Source organism: Phalacrocorax aristotelis, chromosome 18, assembly GCF_949628215.1.
Source record: "Phalacrocorax aristotelis chromosome 18, bGulAri2.1, whole genome shotgun sequence".
Taxonomy (NCBI): domain Eukaryota; kingdom Metazoa; phylum Chordata; class Aves; order Suliformes; family Phalacrocoracidae; genus Phalacrocorax; species Phalacrocorax aristotelis.
This window is the reverse complement of record NC_134293.1, coordinates 4323829-4348601: the sequence shown is the minus strand read 5'-3', so window position 1 is coordinate 4348601 and position 24773 is coordinate 4323829. Positions and strand designations below refer to the sequence as shown.

The 24773-nt window shown below is 44.5% G+C and overlaps 2 protein-coding genes and 1 long non-coding RNA gene across 6 annotated transcripts; 1 reads left to right on the top strand and 2 right to left on the bottom strand.

Moving 5' to 3' along the window:
* Positions 1-280: 280 nt before the first annotated feature.
* On the bottom strand, positions 281-2661 carry PIGW (phosphatidylinositol glycan anchor biosynthesis class W). Its single transcript, XM_075112816.1, has 2 exons — positions 2532-2661; positions 281-1825 (listed from the first exon to the last, which is right to left on the bottom strand). The coding sequence occupies exon 2, from the start codon at positions 1809-1811 to the stop codon at positions 291-293; it is 1521 nt and encodes a 506-aa protein (XP_074968917.1). The 5' UTR covers positions 1812-1825; positions 2532-2661; the 3' UTR covers positions 281-290.
* A 1188-nt stretch (positions 2662-3849) lies between these two features.
* Positions 3850-17603, bottom strand: LOC142065971 (uncharacterized). 2 transcript variants are annotated; one of them, XR_012663576.1, is made up of 5 exons: positions 17364-17603; positions 15587-15745; positions 10984-11170; positions 10208-10314; positions 3858-4782 (listed from the first exon to the last, which is right to left on the bottom strand). It is a non-coding gene; the product is annotated as an uncharacterized LOC142065971 (long non-coding RNA). The 2 variants fall into 2 exon arrangements; XR_012663577.1 differs by lacking the exon at positions 10984-11170 and having other exon boundaries at positions 3850-4782; positions 17364-17547.
* Positions 4125-24743, top strand: MYO19 (myosin XIX). 3 transcript variants are annotated; one of them, XR_012663575.1, is made up of 26 exons: positions 4125-4214; positions 6096-6240; positions 7036-7184; positions 7418-7531; positions 9127-9259; positions 9478-9547; positions 9911-10013; positions 10226-10322; positions 10810-10886; positions 11099-11189; positions 12255-12426; positions 12764-12837; positions 12931-13052; positions 14812-14925; positions 15296-15472; positions 16364-16510; positions 16990-17097; positions 18031-18101; positions 19059-19168; positions 19554-19706; positions 20171-20298; positions 21032-21195; positions 21880-22009; positions 22190-22275; positions 22631-22939; positions 23905-24743. XR_012663575.1 is itself a non-coding variant. In XM_075112811.1 (24 exons), exons 1-24 carry the CDS (start codon positions 4203-4205, stop codon positions 24031-24033), a joined length of 2904 nt encoding a protein of 967 aa, XP_074968912.1. In that variant the 5' UTR covers positions 4125-4202; the 3' UTR covers positions 24034-24743. The 3 variants fall into 3 exon arrangements, 1 of the variants encoding a protein (XP_074968912.1); XR_012663574.1 differs by lacking the exon at positions 19554-19706; XM_075112811.1 differs by lacking the exons at positions 19554-19706; positions 20171-20298.
* The last annotated feature ends 30 nt before the right edge of the window (positions 24744-24773 follow it).

Here is a 24773-nt window from a genome sequence, read left to right as displayed (position 1 = left end):
AGCTCACTGACTGTAAATGCAACGTTACTCTTCCGCAGGAGTATTCAGCAAAAAATCCCCAAAAGTAAGTATTCAGGAAAACGTGTAACAACTCCAACAGGTAACAGCATTGGCTGTGTAATTCGGTAAAACAAACCATTAAAAAAATAATCAAGACTGATTAATAAAGGGCTATACTAAATTATAAATTAGTGCAATAAATACAGGAAAAATACTAATTTTTCCATTAAAATACCATCATGCAACTACAGCGAACAAAGTTCAACTAGGCCACTTAGGACAGAGTGGAATCACCAAAACTTTAATACTATATTTTTGGCATGCAGTATGTGCATAATTAAACAGTTAAAAAACATATACAAGTGCAGTACACATAACGTAAATGCAGCCTTGCTGCTGATTGTATCTATCAGCATATTCACAGTACCAGTCATAACATTTGCTAGCAAGAAAAATAGTAATTGGTTTTTATTAATAGCACTAATCAGGCAAACGTGCGAAGGTTTGCCTTCCCTGCCGATAGGCGAGGCCTCTGTCGCGTGCTTTGTACTGGTACTGGGGGGCTTTACAACGTTCCAGCAACAGGGCACGCTGGACCCCTTCACCAGAAGCTTTGTGAACACCAACATGAGATCAGTCACTACACTACAGCTGAAGAAAGCCAGACAGTGAGCAACCACCCATATGCAGTAGGATAGGTTCGCCATCCGGCGGGAGACGGGGTCCGCGTACGCTTGCGACACATGAAGAAATACAAAGAGCACGAAAACTGTCAGCAGGAAGAAACAGGCTGCTTCAGTCCAGCCTTTGACAGAGTTTCTGCACTTCTGCAGACAGAGTCCCACTTGGACGCTCGCCATATATATGGCTAGATATCCAAAAAGAGAGAGCAGTCCTTCCCTGTTGGCATTTAAAAAGCCAACCCTAGTATCTCTGCCGTCGCTCCCATGCAGGATAAACGTCTTCAGAGAGGTAGTGTTAAGAATAAGCTGATAAAGTACCGCGAGATTTAAAGCAACAACCCAAGATTTATTTATTGGAAATATGGCTAAAAGTAGAGATGCTGCGAGCCTCACAAATGCTAAGGTAAAGAAAAAATTCCAGTGCACTCCGTACTCGGATGTATGTTCGTGATAGTCTATGGATTTAACACTAAGCAGTCGTCCAACGCCAAGAAAAATCAACGGCCAAACGGAAAAGATCTGCCTGCCCAGATTGGAAAATTTTGGTTGCGTCACGTAAGACTTTTGTCTAACCTCAGGACAAACGAGAGCATTAGCAAAAATAAAAGCTCCAACCCCCAGATCCATAACTCCTGTTCCATAGGTCTCGGCTTTGGCGTATCGCCTTGGATACTGCGGGAAATCCACTGCTAAAATGCTGATTGATGTCAACACGTTGACATAAACGCGAAACACAGTTATTGCTGGAATGTATTCTGGATCCAAGTATGTCTCCTGGAAGTCTTTTACCATTTGCCTAAAAGGCACGCTGGTCTTCTGTTTTCTTCGGCTGTATATTTTAGAAAATATCCCGGCACAGAAGGCTGCAATGATAGTTGGTGTCAAAAAGGCGACTGGAGACAAGACGGTGTAGGAGAACAGGAGAGGAGATACTAGCACAAGGAAGTCTAGCAGCAGGCTGTATGTCCTTGAACTTAATCGTTTCCCATAGTGCAGGTAATACAAAATCAAGAGGAGACCTCTGCAAAGCAGGCAGAGCGGGGCTACAGACAAGCCTAGGGAAATTTCCAGCAAACTAGTTCCATTTAAGTTGCTGATAAAGGCTTCTTTCAGGTGTTTTTGTGACATTCTTCTTTCTTCCTCTGAAAACACAAACGTGAACTTGAGTTAGTTTTGGAAAACAGGAGCCTTCGAACTTCATCAGAAATGAATCTTATGTACCCGTTTATTAAAATATACATTGATTTCAGAAGTCATTTGTTTTTCAGCTGCTCTTCAACTCACAGAATACGGAACGGTGCTCGGCTGCGGCCTGGGAAGCTGAGCAGAGGCACAGGCGCCGCAAGACCTCCCCGAGCTCCGGCCCTACAAACCTTGCCGCGTTCCAACATTCTTAACATGTTTTTGCTGATAATCTCTAAATATCAAATACGCTGTTGAATATGCACGTTGTGAATAATCTTACTGCATGTCCTGCTCTGTAGAATGTACTTAGTCGTACTCCCTATAGCGTAAATGAAGCGGATATGTAAAAATGTGGCCCTAATGAAGCTTCTGTCGCCTGGTCAGCAGAGAGCGTGCAATAAAACCAGCAGCTAAAATCCCTGCTTGCAACAGGAGTGCCTTTTTAAAAAAGCCCCAGTCCCACGGCGACCCTACCCAGCCCCGCCGGGCTCCTCCGCCTCGTGGGACCTGTTTCGAGAGAACGCGTGTTAAATGTAAAAAAAAAAGCATTAATCGGACGGTCGGAATTGCCGTTTCGTTTGTCCAACCGGCAGACAAAGGCTCTGTTAGCTGACCGCGCTCCCGCGCACCGCCCGGGCGGCCGCTTCCCCGTGCAGAGCTTACCGCTGCGGGGAGCAGCCCCGCTCCCGGGGCCCGGCGCTGCGGCAGCCGGCGGGGACGGACGGACGGACGGACGGACGGACAGCGGGGCGGCGGGGGAACAAACCCGCCTTTCCACGCTGCCGTCCCCCGCAGGGGCCGAGGTGCCGCCGGGGCGGGAGAACAAGCCCCGGGGCAGGGGCGTGGGGACGGGACCCCGGTGTAAGTTAATCCCTCGCCCTCAGCGTGGCGGGCCCCTTCCCCGGCGCAGCCCCCGCCGCGCCGGCCGCCGTCTCCCGGGCCCGGCCCCTTTTCTCCCGCCCGCAGGTAAAGGCCGGCCGCGCTCCGCGCCCGCACTTTCGCCAGCGGGAAGCAGCCTGCCGTTCCGCGCCGCCCGATTCTCCACCGCCGATTGCCGCCGTCGGCAGCCCCCGCCCCGGCTCCGCCTCCTCCGGCGGCCGCGCCGCGCTGCGCCGCCCGCCCGCCGCCCTCCGCCTCGGCCCCCGCCGCCCGCCCGCGGTGAGTGCGCCCCGCTCTGCCCTGTCCCCCGCCCTGGTGCCCGAGGACGGCGCGGGGATCGCCGCGGCCCTCAGCCGAGCCGCCGCCGGCCGCTGCCCGGGGCCGCCCCCCCGCTGCCGCGCTCCCCTCAGAACGGGGGGTCTTGCCGTGACCCTCGGCGAGGCCCTGGGCCGGGGCGGGACAGGCCCGTCAGGAGCGACCTTGGGGCCCGGGCGAACGCGGGATCCTGCCCCGGCAAAGGCGGCATCGGCGGGGAGCTGCGATAGCCGGTGTCCTCCGGGCAGCTGGGCTGGCTGGCAGAGACGTCTCTGCCGGCTGTAAGCAACGCGTCCCCTCGGCAAGCAGAACAGGGTAAGTGGATGAGAAACCCTTTGAAGGCAGAGAGGGTCTTGATTATGGTTGTGTGTAGTGAGCTCTGTGCCCTTCAGTTCATGGATCAAGGAGGTCTCCAAATGGTGTTTTCATGCCAGGTAAGGATGGAATAGGAATAGAATAGAATGGAAATGGAATGGGAAAGAGAAGAAGAGAAGAGAAGGCAGTTTCAGCTGCTGGAAGAGGACACAGTTCTTCCCGGCTCTGTGGCTGGATTCTCTGTGTTTATCACAGAAATTCAGAGTGTGAGCTTGACTCACCTTGAGCTGACTCCCATGATTTTGAGAGGAAACAGGAAGAAGACAGCAAGCAAGCGTATCTTGTTTCTGCTGCAATACAAAACTTCTCTGAGTCACTCCTTTTGCAAAAGCACTAGCTTCTCTGATGCTGTCAGACCCACAAATCTTTCCAATTTGTCCTAACAGGAGGAATTTAACAAAAACAAAGTTGCCATTTGTTGCCGAGAAACTTTGCTTTATTAATTCAAGAGAAACAAAGCATTTTATTCCTGCAGTAGGAAAAGATGTATTATTCCTCCCAAATAAGCTTTATTTGCGGGGCCAAACAGAATGTATGGCTATTACTCTGATAACGCGGTAGGCTTTCTAGCCCCAGCATTACTGGGTCCCTCTGGGATCGGTACTTCTGTGTGAAGCCTTTGGGAGCCCTCTGGAGAATGAGATGTCTGGAGTTCTTTTGTTCTAAATGTCTTTTTTTTAATTTAAGCGTTCTTCAGCCCAATTTGAATGCAATACCCTAGAGTGAAGGCCCTCTCCAGCGTTCCCGTCCATAGGGCTGCACAAGATGCCAAAGCAGGTAAAAAGAAAACCAGGAATTGCATGTGTTAATAAAATTTTACAGCCAGGAAGGAATTCTTGGCTTGTTTCCATGCAGTCAAGATTAGGTAACGATTAATGTATATTCACCCCTACTTCAGTAACTGACTGGACCTATTAACTAACTGTGTGGTTTTGAGCTCTGTTACTAATACCAGCTAGTGATTTTTGTTATGCCACTGGCTTTAGCGGGGCAGGTGTTAATGCATGTAGCAAGCGCATCCTTAAGGGCGTTTTTTCAGTAAAATTAATGGACATATGAGCTATGCAGTGTAGGTTTCCGAGGTGACTGTATTTTCAAATATTGTTTTTCTTTTGGCTAAGCGATCACCATCTCTTCTCAAATGAAGCGACGTTGAGCAAGGGGGTACAGGCGAGCGAAAATAAGCCCTTTCTCAGGTCTTGCGATATCAGCTGCACAATGGACCAGAGAACTTGGCTGGTGCCAGCGTAATACAGCGAACTCATGCGAGGGCTCGGGAAGAATGGGCGACTGGCAGGAACTCATCTTGTCCGCGGAGTATTTCATAATTGCGCGTGTCTGTTCTCTGTGAAAGCAGCAAGCTTCTTAACGTTCATTCACAGAATAACAGAAATCACTTTGACGGCAATGCTCAGCTGTGTGCCTAAGCTGCTTTTTTCCCTCAGTGTGTAAAATTTTGTATTGCTGGAAATGAACTACTTATGCTGTCTGCAAAAGATAATAATGCTCCTGAGTACATTATTGTAGCTTTATTTTTTTTTTTCAGAAATGCGTTAATTGGGTTTTGCAGTACATTTTCCCCTTTATTAATGAGCTTAGCTCAAGTAGTGGGAGTGCTGCTAACTAAATTTAGCACTTTTTCTGTATAAACAAGGTAATACTGTTCATTGACTTGGTTAACCTGTAAAGAATTGCAGATTTATGCTACTAAATACAAATCAGTAGGGTTACTTTGAAGGTGTTTCTGTCAAGGAGAAGGGGAGCAGAAAAGAAATATCCAGAAAGCAAAAATCAGGGCTGGCATCTCTTCCCTCCTTCATTTTCCCTTATAGCTCCTCTTTCCTCCCCCCAGTCCCCAAAATGACAAAGAGGACCTGAAGTTTCTCTTCTGGCTAAGTATTTCCACTACGTTTGTACAACAAATGTGACCTTCCAACTAATACTGTCAAGGACTTGGGAGCCCAGAGGCTAAGATTTAAATACTTCAAGTGATTCAAAGGGGACAAATCTTCACCTAATGCAGGACAGCTTGTATAATGCCACTATTTATTTCCCCTGGCCGTAATGTGTGCACTCTGCACCTTCACTCCTGGGGCCCTCCATCTCTGCTCTAAAAATGAAAGTCTCTGCTAGGAAAACTGCATTTGTGTTGGACCACGGTAGTTTTCCACTCTTCCTTAGCCTCTGCAGCCAGTCCTTCCTGCTTCCCTCTGCCCAAGGCAGTGTTTGCATTGAACGCATGACATTCATAGGCTTAGAAATACACCAGTTAAGAGCACTGTGTAAGTGCGTCTGTGCTGAATGACCTGCAAAACTGCAAGCGCCAGGTAGTGTGAGCCTAAGGACACATTCTTTCCAAGTGCCTTTGCTTACAGTCAGAATTACCAGTGATGAATTCAGTTTACAGACAGTGTTGTCAGCCTGCCATCTCTCATATGCTAGATAATACCTTTCTAAAAATAGAGCACCCCACGGGAACCATTGATGCAGGGGGAGGGCAACTGGGAGGAAGAGTAGCTCAAACATAGTAAGTTATGACCCCTGTTGAGACTGAACTTCTGCTACATGGAAGCAGTAGAAGAGCTATAAACTATAGTGGATGAGGTGAATGTCCACAGCTAAATTCAGCCTTTGGTGCTGATCTGACATCCTCTCCAGGAAAATGGCCAAAAAGAAGATTCTATCATCCAGAATGACCTCAGTGAATCATTTGAAGAAGAAGTTAGAGCGTTCCTCAGTGATGAAGAGAAACTGCATCTTTTTGATGACCTCACAAAAGTTAATCCGGTGACAACTACAACAGGTAAGCAGCCAGCCAGGGGAGTTTGTCCTGAGGAGTCACTTTCTCCGGCGGCTACTACTATATGGTAGTTACTGTTCTTATCGCATTACTAGTACCATGAACACAGTAGTTAAAGATTCAAAGTCTGTTAAAACCAATTCAAAGCCTGTTAAACCTATTCAAAGCCTTAGAAAGTCACATTTGGCTTGGTTGAATTTTTTTTCACAATACTTTTAATGTAGGTTTAGCCACGCTGATCTCTTATCAAGCTCTGCATGCAGAGCTCATGGTTGTATTGGTGGTTCAGGTAGCCAGGGTGCTGTTGAGAGTTAATGCTATTGAAGGAGTCCTGCATGACCTTGTGATTGCAGTTTGGTTTTATACGAACTTATCAGAAAACAAGGCTCTGACTTAGATTGAAAATATGTCCACGAAATTGGTTTTGAAAAGTAAATTCCTCACTCGATTTTTAAAGCTGGTCCTGGAAGAGAAGCTGAGGCCTGGTCCTAGTGCAGGTGGGGAATTCTTGCCTCTGTTCTGCAAATGAACAGATTTGCTTTCTAGGACAAACTATGTGAAATTTCATAAAAGCACAAGACTTATTGAAGGGAATAGTTAGCAGATCCCTTAAGATTTTTAAAAACAAGGACAACTCTTAAAGGCATTGTTACGTATATTAGACGTATATCACTCTCCCGATCACCTCATTCTCTATTAAACCAAACAGGTAACGTATCTGAAGATTTTTGTTACAAACAGGAATGGGAAGAGCCAAGTACACTTTCCAAAGATGCTAACAGGTGGTGTGTCTTTCAGTTCTGAAATGTCTTCAAGCAAGATACAGAGTAAACTTGTTTTATACAAATGCCGGCTGCAGCCTGGTGGCTTTAAATCCATTTCAGCCTGTCTCCTGCCTCTATTCACCTGAGCTTATGAGAGAGTACCATGTTGCAGTTCGTCCTCAGGTAATCCTTATGTTTGAAATAACTGTCCTTCTGCAGAACCGAGATGCCAAGTACTTAAAAATCTATATGAGCAAAATAATCCTAAAGGATAAAACCCATTTCTAGTGAAATATGAATTCTGTTAGAAGAGCAGTACTGTTTTCAGATAAATGTGAGAAGACCTTTGCTGTCCATTGCTGTTGAACTGTGTAATTACTGTTCTTTTAAATATTAATATTCTCTTTTACTGCCAGGATTTAAAGCCTCACATCTTTGCAGTGGCTGAACAAACCTACAGAAACGTCCAAAGCCAGATAGACCCCATAAACCAGTCTATAATTGTTAGTGGAGAAAGTGGTGCTGGGAAGGTAAGGAGACTTTTTTCCTGACATTGCTCTTAAGTTTTGAGATTTGATAGTGATTTGTAGTGCGTGGTATTTCCATGAACAAGCAAAGGTGAAGAAAAAAAAGATTCTGAAGGAGCACATAGCCAGTCTGCGCTAACAAGACTCTCTTGAAATATGCGTAAAGCATTAAGTGTTTGCTGCAGTCAGATAGACTCTACTAAATATAGCTGCTTTAGGTGACATCTGTAATTCCTGGGAGTGCTAGATTTGAATCATTCAACAGCAATTGCACCTGAATTGTCACAGAGTCACAGAATGGCGGGGGTTGGAAGGGACCTCTGGAGCTCATCCCGTCCCACCCCCTGCGTGAGCAGGCACCCCCAGAGCAGGGGCACAGGGCCGCGTCCAGGCGGGGGGTGAATGTCTCCAGGGAAGGGACCCCACAGCCTCTCTGGGCAGCCTGTGCCCCTGCTCTGGCACCCGCACAGGGAAGGGGTTTGTCCTCATGTTCAGGTGGAACTTCCCGTGTTCCAGCTTGTGCCCGTGGCCCCATGGCCTGGCGTTGGGCACCACTGAAAAGAGCCTGGCCCATCCTCCTGACCCCCACCCTTTAGATATTTTAAGCATTGATAAGATCCCCCCTCAGCCTTCTCCTCTCCAGGCTGAACAAACCCAGGTCTCTCAGCCTTTCCTCATAAGGGAGATGCTCCAGTCCCCTGATCACCTTGGCAGCTCTGCGCTGGGCTTGCTCCAGCAGTTCCCTGTCCTCCTTAAACTGGGAGACCCAGAACTGGACACAGCACTCCTCGTGAGGCTACCCTCACGGGGGCAGAGGAAAGGGGGAGGAGAACCTCCCTTGCCCTGCTGGCCACAATCCTTTCCATGCCCCCCAGGACACCGCTGGCCCCCTTGGCCCCAAGGGCCCGGTGGTGGCTCAGGGTCACCTCGCTGCCCCCCAGCATCCCCAGGGCCTCTCAGCAGAGCCGCTCTCCAGCAGGTCCCCCCCAGCCTGTGCTGGTGCGGGGGGTTGTTCCTCCCCAGGGGCAGGACCTGGCACTTGCTCCTGTTGAATTCCCTGAGGTTCCCCTGGGCCCAGCTCTGCAGCCTGTCCAGTTATGTCTCAGCCTAGTCTGTTAGGGAGCTCGTGTGGGTCTCATCAAACCTTACACAGATACTTAGAAGACGCGGGAGCATTCTGATTCTATCCTAGGTTCTTCTGCAATGATCCATCCCTATTCAGCAAGATATTGAGGATATTTTTATGCCTGAGAACAACATGATTTGCTGAGCGTTAATGACTCAAAGTCCATTTATATTCAGTTCATCTTAAGATACTAGCTGTTAATTCTAGCTGAGCTTCCAGATGGTTACATCTTGATAAGACTGCCATTCAGCAAAGCACTCCAACTCCAACAGCACTTATATGCATGTTTGTTGCACGTAAGCGCATGCACAAAAAGTTTCCACTGAACTAGAGCTATAAACCTGACACAATTACTCATTAGCATCACTGCCAGCTGCATACTGTGCTTTCAGAAGCTAGCACTGTTTCACTAACTGACATAACTAATAACATGGTAAAAACAAAGACCAATTGTCAAGCCTCTCTCTTGCAGACCTGGACATCTCGCTGCCTTATGAAATTCTATGCTTCTGTTGCTGCTTCAGATATCTCCCCAGAAGGCAATGAAACTGTGGAAAGGATAGAGAAGAGAGTGTTGGATTCCAACCCTGTCATGGAAGCATTTGGTAAATGAGGCTTTTTTAACAGCAAAAAGAAGTTGTGGCCGCTGTGGGAGTTTTCTTTGTTAATAAACAAGTCTGAACTAGCTCTTGGTCCTTTCCTTAAAAGACAAACCTCTTCAAATACTGGAGCTATGTACAGATCACCCTTAATAGCTGTATGTCCTACATGGAAGAGTAAAACCGCTCTGATGATTCTGTGTCTGTCCCTGGCAATTTCACAGGAAATGCATGTACCCTGCGGAATACCAACAGTAGCCGTTTTGGAAAATATATCCAGCTTCAGTTAGACAGGTAATAACTACTGTGTAACAACCTTATCTATTGTCTTGTTCCTTTAAATCTCTACAAGCCTATTTCTGAAGTCTGCCATAGAATATTTTATCTGTCTTTAGAACATATTTTGGTTTGCTGGCAGCTTACATTTGTATTGATATTTCTATTTTTTTTTCTGCAAGCTCTCACCTTGATCTCTAAAAGAGAGCAAGGGAGAAGGAGAGATGCAGTTAAGAACTCTAAATAAAATATTCATTAAGCTTGCACAAAATAGAAGGTGAACTGCAAAGCATTCAGAGTCAGTCGGCAGCATAACAACACACCACCTATCGAATTCTGTGAGGAAGTTTTGCTGAAATATTTGCTTTTTTTCCCCTCTAGATTCCACCACCTGACTAGTGCTTCCATTCAGACTTTCCTTCTGGAGAAGACCAGAGTTGCCTATCAGGCCCCCAATGAAAGAAACTTTCATATATTTTATCAGGTTTGCCTTCAGTTAATTTTGCTAGATATTTCTGACAAACAGTGGGGATGAAATCACCAGATTTAACACAGTTGCAACTTCTAATATTTAACAGTTTTCCTGTCTGCCACACTTCCAAATTAAATCCTGCTCCCAGTACGTTATTCTTCATTGTCTGTGACCTGTAAATACCAAAGGTGGAATTCAGTCGTTACCTTGTTTTCTGTCTCCAGATCACAAAAGGTGCTACTGCAGAGGAGAGGCTGGAATGGAACCTTCCAGAAGGGGCTGACTACCGCTGGCTGCCAAATTCTGAAAGAAACTTAGATGGTAAAGATTAATTTCACAGACTGTCCATTAATAACGGCTGTAACTTCAAGGGAGGGCAGACAGAAATGTGTCTGTCCTATTAAGTCCCATGACCCAGGCTGGTCAGCCAACTGCAGACATTTTGCAAAGCCACCTGCATTAACATGATTCTTTTTAAGTTTCAGTTTGCACTATTAAGAGTTTTCACCTGGCTTAAAATCGCAGTTTCCGGCCTAGCGATTTGCATCTCTCTGTGGCTATGTTTAGAAACTCCCTTGTCTTTGGACGTGCTTCAGCAACCTGCTGCCTAACTTCAGAGTCCCACAGAGTCAGTATTAAGTCAATGACTTGGTTCTTCAGCTTGTACTCTGGGATTTACCAAAAGAGCATCTGGCTTCCTTGATCTCCTTTGACAATTCCAGCTGAACTGGACATGGTGTAGAGTGTTCTGCTTGCCTGTGTTTGTGTGCATGGCTTTCTTTTAAATAGCACTTGTTTGGCTTTTCAGAAGACTGCTTCGAGGTGACCAGAGATGCAATGTTTCACTTGGGCATTGACCACTCCACGCAGAACAATATTTTCAAGGTCAGATACAAAGCATGGTCACCACGAGGCTGCTAATGATGTTTGGAATCTTTTTAGTGTGGGATTTCTGCAGAAGTAAAGCTTGGAATCTACTTGCCTTTCTTTTGTGCAGAAATGTTTTGACTTGTCCTGTTCATATGGCTAAGGGAAGGCTAAGAGGACACTGGAGGGGAGCTCTGTTTTAGAAAACTCAATGATTGATTATATTTCAGGTATTGTCAGGCCTTCTCCATCTTGGGAACGTTCAGTTCTCTGATCCAGTGGTTGAATCTCAGCCTTGTGAACTAGAAGACAAAACCAAAGGTGAGGCAATGAGCATGCTGTGCTCCAGAGAGTCTTGTTATCGTAGTGCAGGTGCCTAATGGAAAGGATTACTATGGTCTCCTGCTTGATAGGAGACTATCAAGGTCATGAGCAAACCAACATTTAAACGTGGTTTTGTTTAGTACTTCACGGTTACAAAGTACTGAGCAAACAAAAACCTAATCCTCCCTTGCTCCAAGAGATAATATCCTTCCATGTCAGGTCAAGGCGACTACAACGTTAGACAGTCAGTTCAGAAGGATTATTGGCAGAACTGTTACTCTTGATTGTAATCTTATGCTGACATCACAGGATTTCCAGAAATCTGACCCAGAGTGGAGAGCAGGGCTTTTAAAATGAAAGCTTTGAAGTTTTCATGATGAAGACCAAAACTTAGTAACTTCAAACCTGTTAAATTGCAGCACAGAACATAGGTTGTTCTGCATGTCTTTAGGAGGCTTGCAGAGCTAGTTCTCCTTCAGAACTAAAACACTGTCCTCAGTAGTGAAGTTTCCTACTATTATTTCACATGCTCCAAATTCACACTACTTAATATTCAAATAGTTTTGCACATAGCTCAGGTTAGCAAGATCTTAAATGCTTCGTTAGCAAATACTCACTCTTCTACATTTCCTTACTGGCCCCCAAATCCCTTTTCTTTTTCCTGGTCATGACTGTTTGATTTGTCTATCTGGATTTAGAGGGCTCTGCTCAAAAAAGGTGAAAAAGTAACAAAGACATACCTAGAGAGTACTCTCTAAAATGCCTGCTTCAGTGTGCCAAACTTCAGCCTTTTTTGGTATTGTTTCATTTTAACTAGAATACCTAAAATTCTGGGGGTACTGCACATCCAAATTAAGAGTCCTGTCTTGCAAAACTTTCTCCCAGGTTTGGGTAAAAAGGTAGAAAATCCACATTTAAGTTGGCGAGTTCATGGAAGTGTCATTTTTCTGTACTATCTCTAGACCTTCCATAACTTTAAAGGTGCTGCATTCATTTGACACTCCAGATAACCTTGTCTAAAAAACCTTGCCTAAAACCTAAATGTTTTTTTTCCTGAACAAGATTTTGTGAAGACCGCTGGAGATTTGCTGAAGATACCTTTCGAGGAACTACTGGAAACATTAAGAGTTCGAACAATAACTGCTGGAAAACAACAACAAGTCTTCAAGAAGCCATGCTCCCGAGCTGAATGTGAGACTAGGAGGGACTGCCTCGCCAAAGTGATTTATGCCAAGTAAGGACACGTAGGCCAGGCTGCTGTGCTAATCCATGCAACTTTTGTGAGGGAATAGGGAGGCCAGAGAGGTTTACTTTCCCTGGCTTTCTCCTTGGGCTCAGTAACAGTGTAACCCTCCCTTACCTGCTCAACACACCCTTGATTCAGTTGTAGATACTGACATAGCTGCAGTATCTAACAGAGAGATCTTCAGAGAGCCGTTGTCTCACGTCAGCAGGCAGCATGTCTTGATTTTTTGTTTCTTCCATGTGATACTGGTATGAACAGCACGAAAAGAACACTACTCTGCCGTAAGCGAGCACTTTCCAACTAATCCAGTTGTCATTGTCTGCAGATTGTTTGAATGGCTCGTTTTGGTCATAAACGAAAGCATCTATGCAGATCCATCAGTGTGGACCAGCTTCATAGGTATGGTTATTCAAGCCTGGTTTAACTGAGTAATCATAAGTCCTTCAAGGTACTCCTAGACCAAAGTGCACCGTCTTCCCGTATTCCTTCTAGGTTTGTTGGATGTTTACGGTTTTGAAGCCTTCCCTGAGAACAACTTGGAACAGCTTTGTATTAACTATGCCAATGAGAAACTGCAGCAGCACTTTGTAGCACACTATCTGAAGGCACAACAGGTAACACCCCACTAAGATTGAATGTTAGATATCTAATTTTAAAACAGCATCTTTTGTCTCTTTAATTGTATTTCTGCGCCTCTGGTCAGATTGCAACCTTCAGTCGAGTAAGTAATGCCACAGAAATCAGTAGGATATGAGCAACAGTTGCCTTTTTGAAGAGGAGAGGGTGGGCAGATGGTGGAATAGGACAGCTTTCTCTCCTAGGGTACTAGGAATCTGTTCCCTGTTATACCGCTCCATTGGCTCTGTGGCCTGTTAAAACTGTTTGCATTCCCTCAGAGAGCTGAACACTTACAACTAAATTCCTGAGGTAAGTGTAGCCTAAACTGAGATTCTCTTGAAACCTTCTGCTTATAACCATGTTGATTCTCTTCATCAAGCATAAAGTGCCTAAATGGGTGGAGAGCTTCTAGACCTGAACTTAGTGCGAAGGCAGAGAGCCCAACTGAACCTTGTAACCCGAACACCAATAGCATGTGGTACCTGGTGGAGGCCTTCTGCCGCAGAACAGCCTCATAAACCCAGCTGTCACGCTGGTACCTTTAAAGACAAAACCACACTGCTCATCAGCTTTTATTTTTGAATGAGGAGGTACACGAGTTATGTTGTTTCACAGTAGAAAACTTATTTGCACCATGCTAAATGCATTGCAGTCACTTGCCTATCTGCTCACACACCGCTAATTCCAGTTCTCATCTGAGTGCTCTGAAAGCTACAGAGTCCCTGCCAGGCCTGGGCTGCTGCTCTAATAGATGGACTGCAGTCCTTGTTGAATTCCTCCACATGACACATACATTACCACAACGCTCGTTGCCACTAACTGGAATCTGGGAAATTATTTTATTGATGGCACCAACACGATGGTACCTTCTGCCTCACAGCATAGTTTTATCCATTTATTCAGGAGATAAGTATCTCTTGGACCATAATTTGTGCTTTCATATACCCCGCGTTTTTTTTTTCCTGCCGATCCTGGTCTGTATGCCAGGGGTTAATGGTCAGTGAAGATGAAAACCAAGTTCAAGCACACAATTATTTTCCTTGAAACTGATTCATGACCTCTGTTTACAGTACCCCTCCCAATTACTGCCTGCCCTCTTACCTCTCTTGATCTGGCTGTGTCCCAAACCACTTAAATGCCATTAGTAGCTGTGCTGAGCAAGCTTCTGGCAGGAAACTTTTAAAATAACTGGCCAGAGCTTGTGCTCGTTAAACACTCCTGACAGTTTGTTCTGTAATTCAGCATAAACACTGTACAAATTATTTCAAACAGTATCTTTCTCCACTTCCTTTTGGATCAGGCTTTGTTTTAAATGGAGCCCAGTTAGCAAAGTCTGGCACACAATGGTTGGTTAAGGCTACGTCCCAGTCTAAGGAGGGAGTTCTGTGCGTTCCTTGCCCTTCAGGGCAAAACCCAGTACAGCCAGGAGAGTCTTAGTCTGACTGTAGCCTCTGCTTGTTTATTCTGTAAAGCAGCCTTGCTGCTCTCTCTGATAAATCTGTGAGGTTCCCCAATACTTAAACCAATTGTTCTAGCAGGATCTACTGCTACATGCTCAAAAGCTGCCTGGGGTAGAATATCCTCATTTGTTTTTCTTTCTCAAGACTGCCATTGAGCAGGAGCTGAGCTTTGGATGAGCAGGCTGAGCCTCGGATTAATTTGTTAAACAGTAACTGCATCAAACCACAAAAAGGCACAGTTATTTGAGCTCTAGTGCCCTCTGCTGCAGAATAACCAGTTTCTCTCTTACTTCAGGAAGAATATGCAGCTGAAGGCCTACAGTGGTCTTTCATAAACTACCAGGATAACCAGAACTGCCTTGATCTGATAGAGGGCAATCCTCTCAGCATTTTTTCTTTGCTGAATGAGGTAGGTATGGATCTAAACCCCTAATGCTTTTAGCCCAGTTGCCTGCCTTCTGTCCCATGCCACCAAAGAAAATATGAACACTAAATTAGTAGGAAGCTTGTCAGCTATAGAATTTCTGCAGAGATTATTTTTTAGAACAATCATGACACTGCTTCTTCCTATTCCAAGTTTGTCTTTTTTCCTCTGATCCTCGATGTTCTGATTCAAATATGAAGACTCAATTACGTCCACCAGTATTTCAGGGCTTGCATACTCAAAGCAACTCAAAAAGTAAAATGGCTATGGTTTTAAATTAGTGTGTCTTACCTTTTAAAGACAATTCTTTATGACAAATAAGAGATGCTGCAATTTTGTCTCATTTGCTCTGCAGGAGTGCCGTCTGAATAGATCCTCTAACACTGACCTGTTTCAAACTCGGATTGAGAAAGCCTTGTCTAATAATCAATGTCTAAGTCGGAACAAGTTTAGTAAGAAGCCCAACTTCATTATTTCACATTATGCTGGCAAAGTCTGCTATCAACTGGCAGCAATGGTGGAGAAAAATAAGGTAGGTGTTTTCAGAAAGAGCTGTTTAAAACAAAACAACCTTACAGACCAAAAGCGATTTTAATCAAAGCACCACTAACAAGTATATGCAGCGAGCCTTACAGGATATACATACCTTGCTCCAAATAAATCCTTCAGGCCATGTAAAGCTGAGTAATGTTCTTGGTCTGATTTTCAGTGAACCATCACTGGCACAAGCAAATGCTTTGTTAGCAGACCTTTCAGCAGAGGACTAAGTGGCCCCTGTATCACCAAATCAGGGCTTCTTCCATTCCTGAGACAATGCAGAAGTGTTAATGGCATCAGAGCATTTCTATAACCATAAATACAGCGCTTCATTTCCCCCCAAAATTCAGATAAATCTATGAGAAACAAGAGCATGGACTGGACTACTGAAAGTTCTGAAAGTGCCAGGAAACTCAAATTTTGGCCTTGTGCCATCAGGAACTAAGTGAAATAGCTGCAGATACAAGGGTCCCTTGTCAGTTCTGACATCACCAGCAATTACGGCAAGTGGTATTAGGTGTTGCAATAAAATACCATCCCTTAATTAAAAGGAACGCTTTCTAGTAGACTTTCTAATATGTGCTGCAGACTGTCCTATGAGGATTAAGCTAGTCCTGAGAATTCTAGCTCCCTGAAGAAGTACAACGAGAGCAATGGTAGGAGCAGTCGTACATTTGACTAGATTTGCTAAATGTTCAGCCAAACGTTTTCCGTCCCTGAATCTCACTACAAATGCATGTATGTAGTCACAATTGAAACTACAGCTGTGGTTAAAGTTGGCATCAGAAATGCTACTCCATCTATATATGTGGAATTTTAGTCATTTTCAAAGGTGGCAGGTATCTGCCTAAGTCCAAATACTAACGAGTCATGTTTGTGTTTGCAGGACCCCATTCCACCGGAGCTGGTCCATGTTTTGCAGAATTCTAAGGACCCTCTGCTTCAAAAATTATTTCCTGTGACAGAAGAGAACCAAAATAACATAAAAACCCAGATCAGAGCAGCTGTTGTTACAGTGGTGTCAAAGTTCAAGGTACATCCTATTCAAGTTTCTGCTTTCTACTGCTATCTTCGTAACTAGATGAGAGAACAGTATAGTTGGACCGAGACCAGTAAATGTTTTTAAAATGAAACAGCTGCAAAAGAGAAATAGCTTCAGACTCCTAAGATTCTCTGGGTTTTAACTTACTCCGAGTTTACCTTTTCCTTTAACAGTTGGGCATCTGCCTTTGTGAGGCTTCTTCCTACCTGTTCCTCTTGAGGGGTTTGCTTCAGCTGATGGCCCTGCTATAATTCTGGAAACTTTCTAAATCTACCATCAACAATTTTACAAAAGCGTCGATAGAATGGACTTTTTGCTCAAGCTGTCCTTATAGATGAGCTCTACTTATACTGAGGCTGTAAAGCCATCCTTGCAAAAAATGGCTTCGCTGTTTTTGTAGAAGACCACTGATTAGCTAGACTCCCTGTGGAGGAAGAGTCCCCAGTTAAACCTGTATTTTTTTTCTACAGTGTTCGCTTGAACATCTCATGCAGATTTTGAATAGCACCGCACCGCATTACATCCGATGCATCAAGCCTAATGCTGACTGCAAGGCAATGACTTTTAACAGAGAAGAGGTAACCTTTCAAAAGCCTTTCCTCACTGCGTCATTGAGAAACTTCCTAGAGACACTGTGCGGGGCTTTGCACTGGGCCTCTTATGATCTTGAGTTACTTGCAAAGCTCTTTTCCCAGCACATTTTGGAATAGCTTTTTCTCCTCTGGAGCTTCCAAGATAAACATCCTTTCAGAATCACTGAAGATGCTTGTCTAAAACGGAGCTAGTAAGCACAGCAGCTCTTGAAGATGCAACTTACTTGTTGCTATATGAGAAGTTCTCTTACCTGAGCACTCCTGGGTTATTTGGGCTGCTACCATCCCAGCCCTCAAAATAGGTGAAGGTGATCTGACTGCTTAGCAGTCCTGGTCACACAGATATCTTCATGGTGAGTGTCCACAACAAAACTTCGCTTGCTTCTGGAGCCTAGTCTAGGGCAAGTTAGATTAGATCAGCCGACAAGCATGTCTGGGAGCAGAGCAGCAGATGCGAAAGCTATAATGAGAACCTCATCTGATGTAAAAAGAAGCAGCCAGAGTAGTGCTGCATTAATTTTAAACACTCTGAGAATTTGCTGATTGCATGCGAGTAGTATTAAAATACCAACAAGTAGTATTAAAATACCAACACCGGGTTTTCATAATCTGCTGCGTTCAGCCAGTGCAGGGTGTGTCATACCCCAAGAGAGGGCACACGAGGACTGTCCCTCTGTTAGCGCTGCCTTGACCCTGCTCTGGGTGTTACTCAAAGCAGTAGCTCGGTGGCTGCATAATGCCCTTCTCCACCCTCTCCATTCGTTCCCCAGCTGCCGGCGTAGTGATGCACACCAGGCAAGCTCTGGTGTGGTTGCTGCGCTGAGCTGCATGTGGCTGGGGCCGAGCACACCCTGTGCAGATTTAGCAGCAGCTTCCACAAAGATAGTGGTTTCTACACCATCTCAATTTATGCCTCAGGTTCTCAGCCAGCTTCAGGCGTGTGGAATAGTCGAAGCCATCACCATCAGTGCAGCAGGCTTCCCTATTAGGTAAGTCTGAACTTCTTGAGCAACGCCTTCCATAATCCACTTCTATAGCAATTAGTGGCATATTAGTTATTCAGGAGAGCTTAAAAGCAGGAAATCCAAATATTTTGCAGTCTGTTTCAGACCACAAAACTACTGATTCTTTCAAAGCTATCTGAAGAGTTCTGCTCACTGCTTGCTTTTAAGCTTATTTGAGCACCTCTTTCATGTTTTGGAGACAAAAATACCTGTCACAAATCTGGACTGCTGTTCTGTGTTTTGGGTAATTAATTCCTGCTCAGTCAGCAAGTCCAAAATTGCAGGAACAGCACAACAAGCAGTGCTACTGCAGCTTGCATTTGAGACAATGGGATTCTTAAAAACATGACAAATACTAACAAAGTCCAGATATGTCCATAACACCCCGCTGCTCTGAGCGCTCGCTGTACCTTTCCAGTCTGAGAAGCTGGGGAAGAGAGGTTTTGATGTGGATTATCATGCACTAAAGCTTTCTGATTGAATGTGGCTTCACAGTAATATTTTCAGCAATTAAAATTATAAATGGCATTCACCTACGTGTGGTCATCTCGAAGCTGAGCGTCTCATTGCAGCCAGTCACCTTGCTGGGCTTTCTCGACCACCTTCAGAGGATGGAGAGGACAAGGCCTGAGGTAGTCACGGTTTTGACAGCTCAGTACTGATGGGGTGAAGCTCACTATTATCATAAACAAGCACAATTCCTGCCCAGTCTTTGTTACAGGCAGAAGTCGCTGCCTCATATTGGGCAATAGGCAGTCTCCTGAATTCCTTCAGAAAGTCTACATGTTCTAGCACGTCGGTAACTGCATCGGCATCAGTCTATTTTCATTCTATGCATTGCATCTTTGAAGCCATTCTGCAATCTTCCCCCCTCAAAGAATAGGTAATTTACCATATAGTTAATTCAAGGCAAGTATCATTTACTGTATGTTTGTCTGTCAGGATCCCTTTCCAAAGCTTCACTGAGCGCTATGAAATACTGAGAAAATCACGTGAGTCCAATAAAAACAGAGCGTGCGATAAAAGCAACTATCTTACTGCCAAGGAAAAAGGTATGTTTCTTTAGATAATTCCTCTGCTCCCAAGTAAAATTATCACATAGATCAGATGCAATTACTGTATGCAGCACTAGGGACACCGCTATTCTCAAAATATTTTTCTATCGCCAACTTGAGTTTCTAATTTGCCTAATGTGTACAGTGGGCTCTTTCTAGAAGTCTGCAAATCTTTCATCTTATTGCTGTTCTTCTGTGTTCCTCCTGGGTAGAATAATTACAGTTACGATTGTGTTTAGGGTTCCCCCCACCCGATATAATTTGATTTGGAGTCGGTTCTTGAGTAGACTTGAAAACCATTCACGTTTTTGCTTATATTCCTTCTCCTTTCTTTCTTTTTTTCCCCTCACCTTGTTTTCTTGCAAACACACTGACCTTCTAGCTTACCTGGATTCTGCTGCTTCTTCTACCTTTTGCAACCTTCTGTATGCAATTCTTTTTTTCTAAGCAAGAGCGAGGATGGACTTTAAAAAATGCAATCCAATCCACAAGGTAACATCTTTGGTATGAACCCCAGAAAGGAGGAGCTCATCAGGTAGTTACATTTAATACTGAAAGTTACTGCAACCCCCTTCTCTCCCCCAGATTAATCCCATTTTCACACAATGGGTCTGTTCAGTAACCAGTAGGTGTGGAAAGCAGGACCAGTAAGTACAGCCTACGTCAGATAAGTAAAAAGGCTGGAAATCTATTCACCTGTGGAAATGGAACGAAGTAATGAAGTACAGGCTGGAAAATTACTTACACACCGTATCTTTGTCCCTCAATTATAAACGCATTAGCTGAAATGCCTCATTGTGATATGTTACTAGTCCTTTTTATCTTTAGTGGGTAATAAGATGCAAACAAAGCAAAACAATTTCCTAAACACGGGGATAAGCTTTTGGTTTCCTTATCAGCCCAGCCCCATGAACACCATCAGGGTTACCAGATGTCTTCCTGTAAGCAAGAATTGCTTATATTTGTTTTCAGTACCTTAAAATGCTCTCATCTCCTTAGAAATACTTATAGCAGAAAAGCAAACAGCATCCAGGATGGAAAGATACAAAGACCATCAAGTTCCAGCACTGGGCATGCAGAAACTCATGCAGCATTGCCTTGAACAACACAATCTCTTTCAAGGACAGGTCTGAATTAAGTCTACCTCTATTTCCAAATAGATTAATCTGGCTAACCTGTTTGTCTCATAATGTAAAAAATTGTGTACTATGGCCCAGAAATGGTTTTAATAACCTCTTATTGCGGCAATAAACCCCTGCTTAGTACATGTCCCTGCAGCTGCTTCTGATGCCCTGTAAAAGCTGTAGAATTGCATAAATTTGTTTTCCTTCCTACATTTCTCAGTACACTAAGGCTACAAGTCTAATTCGCTTTTTGTTCTTTGTCCCAACAGCTTTGAGTTTTGGGTATTTCATCAGATTTTCTTAGGACTGAGATGCTCACATCTATTCTTAATTGCATTGCTGTTGCTTTCTAATGTTTCCATGTAGGATGCTTTAAACAAAGTGAGAACAGCTGAGCCCTCCATATGTCTGTTTCATTTTCTAGATCTACCTAAAATGATGTTTGTTACCTATGGACAGGTTACAACAGAGGTAATAAGACAGCACTTAAACCAGATCCTAGTTAAAACACACCATACCCATTTTCTAGCTGCTAGCACATGGTGAAATCTATGCTGTCACATCTTTCCCTTAAACACAGCCAGATCTAGTGATGTCTCAGCCATCACCTCCTCCCCTCTTGTTGTAGGTGTTTTTTGGCCCCCCCTAAATGGCCAAGAAGTCTCAGTGTAAAGACGAGTGCTTGGTCCTGATTTCCAAGTTCTGTGATACCTTCTCTTCAATGCTTCATTTGCAGGTGAGACTCCAGTGGTGGATGATGACAAAGCATCACGGTCTGCTGTTTTAGAGATCCTTCAGAATGTTGTTACAGGAGAAACTACTGCTGAGCAAACAGGGAACAGAACAGAACACACTACAGTGTATTGCGGCAAAACCAAAGTATTTATGGCTAACTCTGTGGTAAGTGGGCTATTCCCTTGGCCAGCAGTTCTGGAGCGTACTTGCATAATGGGGATTCTGGCACAGACTGTCGTGGTTCAGGCAATACTCCTGCTAATGCCGGTGTAACCAGAATCTGACATTTTCCTTCAAATTATTAAACTAAATCAAACATCCATCAGAACCCAACTACCAGAAGCACTTTGTTTCACGGTGTCCCTGTTGCTAATGGACAAGGAGCCACATTTGTGTCTAGTGTTGCCCATCTCCTCCCAGTTCCAGTAAAGATTACAGCTTTCCTTAGCTTCTGCTGACAGACTTGGCTCCTCTGACAGGCCTAAGGAGCTTCTTTGTGTCAGAGATGAAGGAGACAAAGGCACCTTTGCAAAGCTTGCATACCGGAGGATGCAGCCATAAAAGAACCCCCTCCACTGGAGCTAGTTTTAAGCCAGCTGCTCCTGTGACTTTGGGAGCGTCCGCTTCCCTCCACCCCAACACTTTCCCTCCTCAGATACCTTTTCATTTTACATGTTATCTAATAAGCACTAATGAAGTGCGCTCACTTCTAAAACCTAACCCAGCAGTCTCAGGACACAAACGTGCATGTTATTTTCTGACAAGCACCAAGAGACTGTAGAAGAGGGAAGAGCAGTGAACACAACTCCGTCCCCGAGTGTTAACCACAGGCTCATATCCCCAATGCAGCTGGAGCAACTTGAAGCTAGAAGAGCAGAGGTGTTAAATGACAGAGCATTTTGCATTCAGTGTTGCTGGAGAAGATTTAAACAGAAGAAACTAGCAAAGGAGAGATGGTCCGCAACTGTCATCCAAGCAGGTAATTTGGTAACTGTGTGGCTGAACATAACAAGTAACATTTCCAGTTACACGGATGTTTGAAGTGGCAGGAGCGTTTATGTTAATTGAACATGGAAAAAGCTTAAGTGCCATCTCTGACACTGTGTGCAAGAGCTTCTGAAATTCTTTGTATTCAGATTTCTTTTAATTAAATCTTCAGCTGTTCGTTCGTGGCTGGCCAAGAATCGCTTCCAAAGGATGCGCAGGGCTGCTAATGTTATTAAGTGTGGCTGGAGGAAATGGAAAGTAAGTACGCTGGTATAGGAAAGCATTGAAATTAAGTGACTGAGGCTTTTTAGCATTTGAGAAAGAATCTACCTCTGCCAAGTAACTGTACAACACCAATACTGCCAATTCTCCAGGAAACTCTTCTCAAGCGGTAGAAGATGGACACTGGTCTTGTACAGCTGCTTCTACAGGGTGGCAGCACAGAGACTGCAGAATGAACTCGTTCCTTACCTTCATAAAATGGGAGGATGTCCCAAAGGGTGTCCTATCCTGTAAAATGCCTGCTTTTTTTAAACTCTTAGTTTTGCAGTTTTAAGTTTTGTTCAAGACATTTGAGAATATTCAAGAATATTGTTCTGGATCTCTTTATCAGGCAAAAATGGCTGCGTTAGCAGCAGCAGAATTGGATGAGGGCGAAGAAAAGGCGGCGTTCTCAGTTCCTGGAGCTACGGTGATCTCGGCCAAACGACCTTGCTCTTTGGAAACAACTTGGCCTCTGCACTCAATAATTCAGTTCTGGCCTCTTGGCCTTGTCCTGGCTGCTGCACCTGTTACTGTAACGGGACTTCGGAGAGACTTGTCCCTGCTGGCATGCCTCAGAGTGCTTCAGGAGAGTGACTGCTACAAGGCAGAAAGCTGCTTCTTTGGCTGTGGCATCACCTCCATTAGAGCTCTCCCACAGGTAACAAACCTCACACACTCAAGTCAGCAGCACAATTAAGCTGCCATGCGTTCAGGAACCCGAACTCTGCTATCAGCAGAGCAACTATGAAGTCTGCTCTCAAGCTACAGTCTTCCTTTTTCCACTGGCTTAGATATGCAAGGATGACTGACATCAATAGGTCAAGCTAGACACAGGGCTGAGTTGAGACTTTCAGCTAAGCATGAAAGCTCCTGTTAATCTCTGTCACGGGACCAAAGCGATCAAAGCTCTGCTTCAGAAACGGAGAGCAGAGGATTCTAACAGGCTCTGCTATTACATACTATGTATTTTTTCTGCTTAGGGGATTCAAGTTGCACAACAGGTGAACACATGAAAAAGTATCCACTTGGGGAAAAGCCACTGGGTGTATTAATATCCCAGTAATTCTGTATTAACTTCACTGTGCAGACAGCTGCACAGACTAATTCACACAGAGGATTTTCAGGGCAGAAAGCAGGCAGTAACTCAAGTATTTCATCTCCGAGTGCACATGCAGGATAGTCTCAGATACCATTAACGACAAACAAGCCACGGCCCGCGCTGGCTTCTCTCAGAAATGGCATTCAGGTTACAAATCACCTCCTGCCTGGGCTTGGGTTTTTTGCTGATACGTTTTTGAGGTTGCATAAAATCATGTGTGCAAGAATGTAGCCTGTGCCTGGCCACAGTTACTACAACTAGGAAGAAGCAGTACCAAGTTCAGTCCTGACTAAATCCTCAAGAGTTTAAGCTAATTTCAGTTCAAACTATGGTATTAGTAGTCTTCGTAGTAATAATTTTTCTTAAATCCATTTGTACTAGGACGTCTTTGGAAGTCCTCCTCTATCCTTATGTATAGTCAACTAGTTACTTACATACTAAAGCATTACTTAGTTTGAATAGCAAAATTAGCTCAAAAATCTGGCAAAAACATCAGCTGACCTCTCCACCTCTTTTTCTTGCAGGGCTCTGTAAGGTTTCACTGTAGGAAGTCTCCCCTGCATTACGCAAACGTCAGCCCCCATACAGATGCCTATTCCATCACTGGATTTAACCAAATTTTGCTGGACAGAAAAAAACTCCTTCCAACATAGGTTTTGGCCATCTGCATATACTGAACTTTTTCCTTCAGGGAAGGACTGTCTGCAAGCTGCTGCCTTAACTTACTCAACGTCCATATCTGCTGCTACCTCAGAGCTTTCTATATTGATGCATTGTACGTATAATATAACATACTTCAAATTTATAACGCATGGGGGGGAATTCATCCTCTCACACACACGCACATATTAGAGGAAATATCAGTGCTATGAGAACACGCAATGTAATTAAAATAGATCAAGTGCTTTAAGCAATATATACTTGAACTGAACACTTCTGGCAGTACCTGGGAGAAGTAAGAGGCTGGCAACATGAACAAATAAGGCAGACGTGTCTGATGCGTGCTGGATTCTTGTGTGGAGGTACAACTACACCTGTTCCGACTGACCACAAGCGTTCAGTAATATCGTAACGCTTCTGACTCTGAGGAAGTGAGCAACGGTCAACTGTAACACTAACGGCAGCTGTCTCAGGGAAAAGTGGGACTGAACTCTTGTGTTTTATCTATAGGACCAAAATATATGTGCTGTCACAACTGCCACGCATTTCTAGCACTACCTAGCCAATAGCTTTACCTCTGCCAAGGGGCCAAGGTCTCATCAGAAGCACTCTGTACCGTCTCTTTGTTGCTCACACAGGTCTTGAAAATGTTCAGCTCTTCTGTGTATGCCACTCTCAAATAAACCGTTAAATACCTTGTAAAGGTGTCTGACCATCCGCAGCAAGGTTTAGT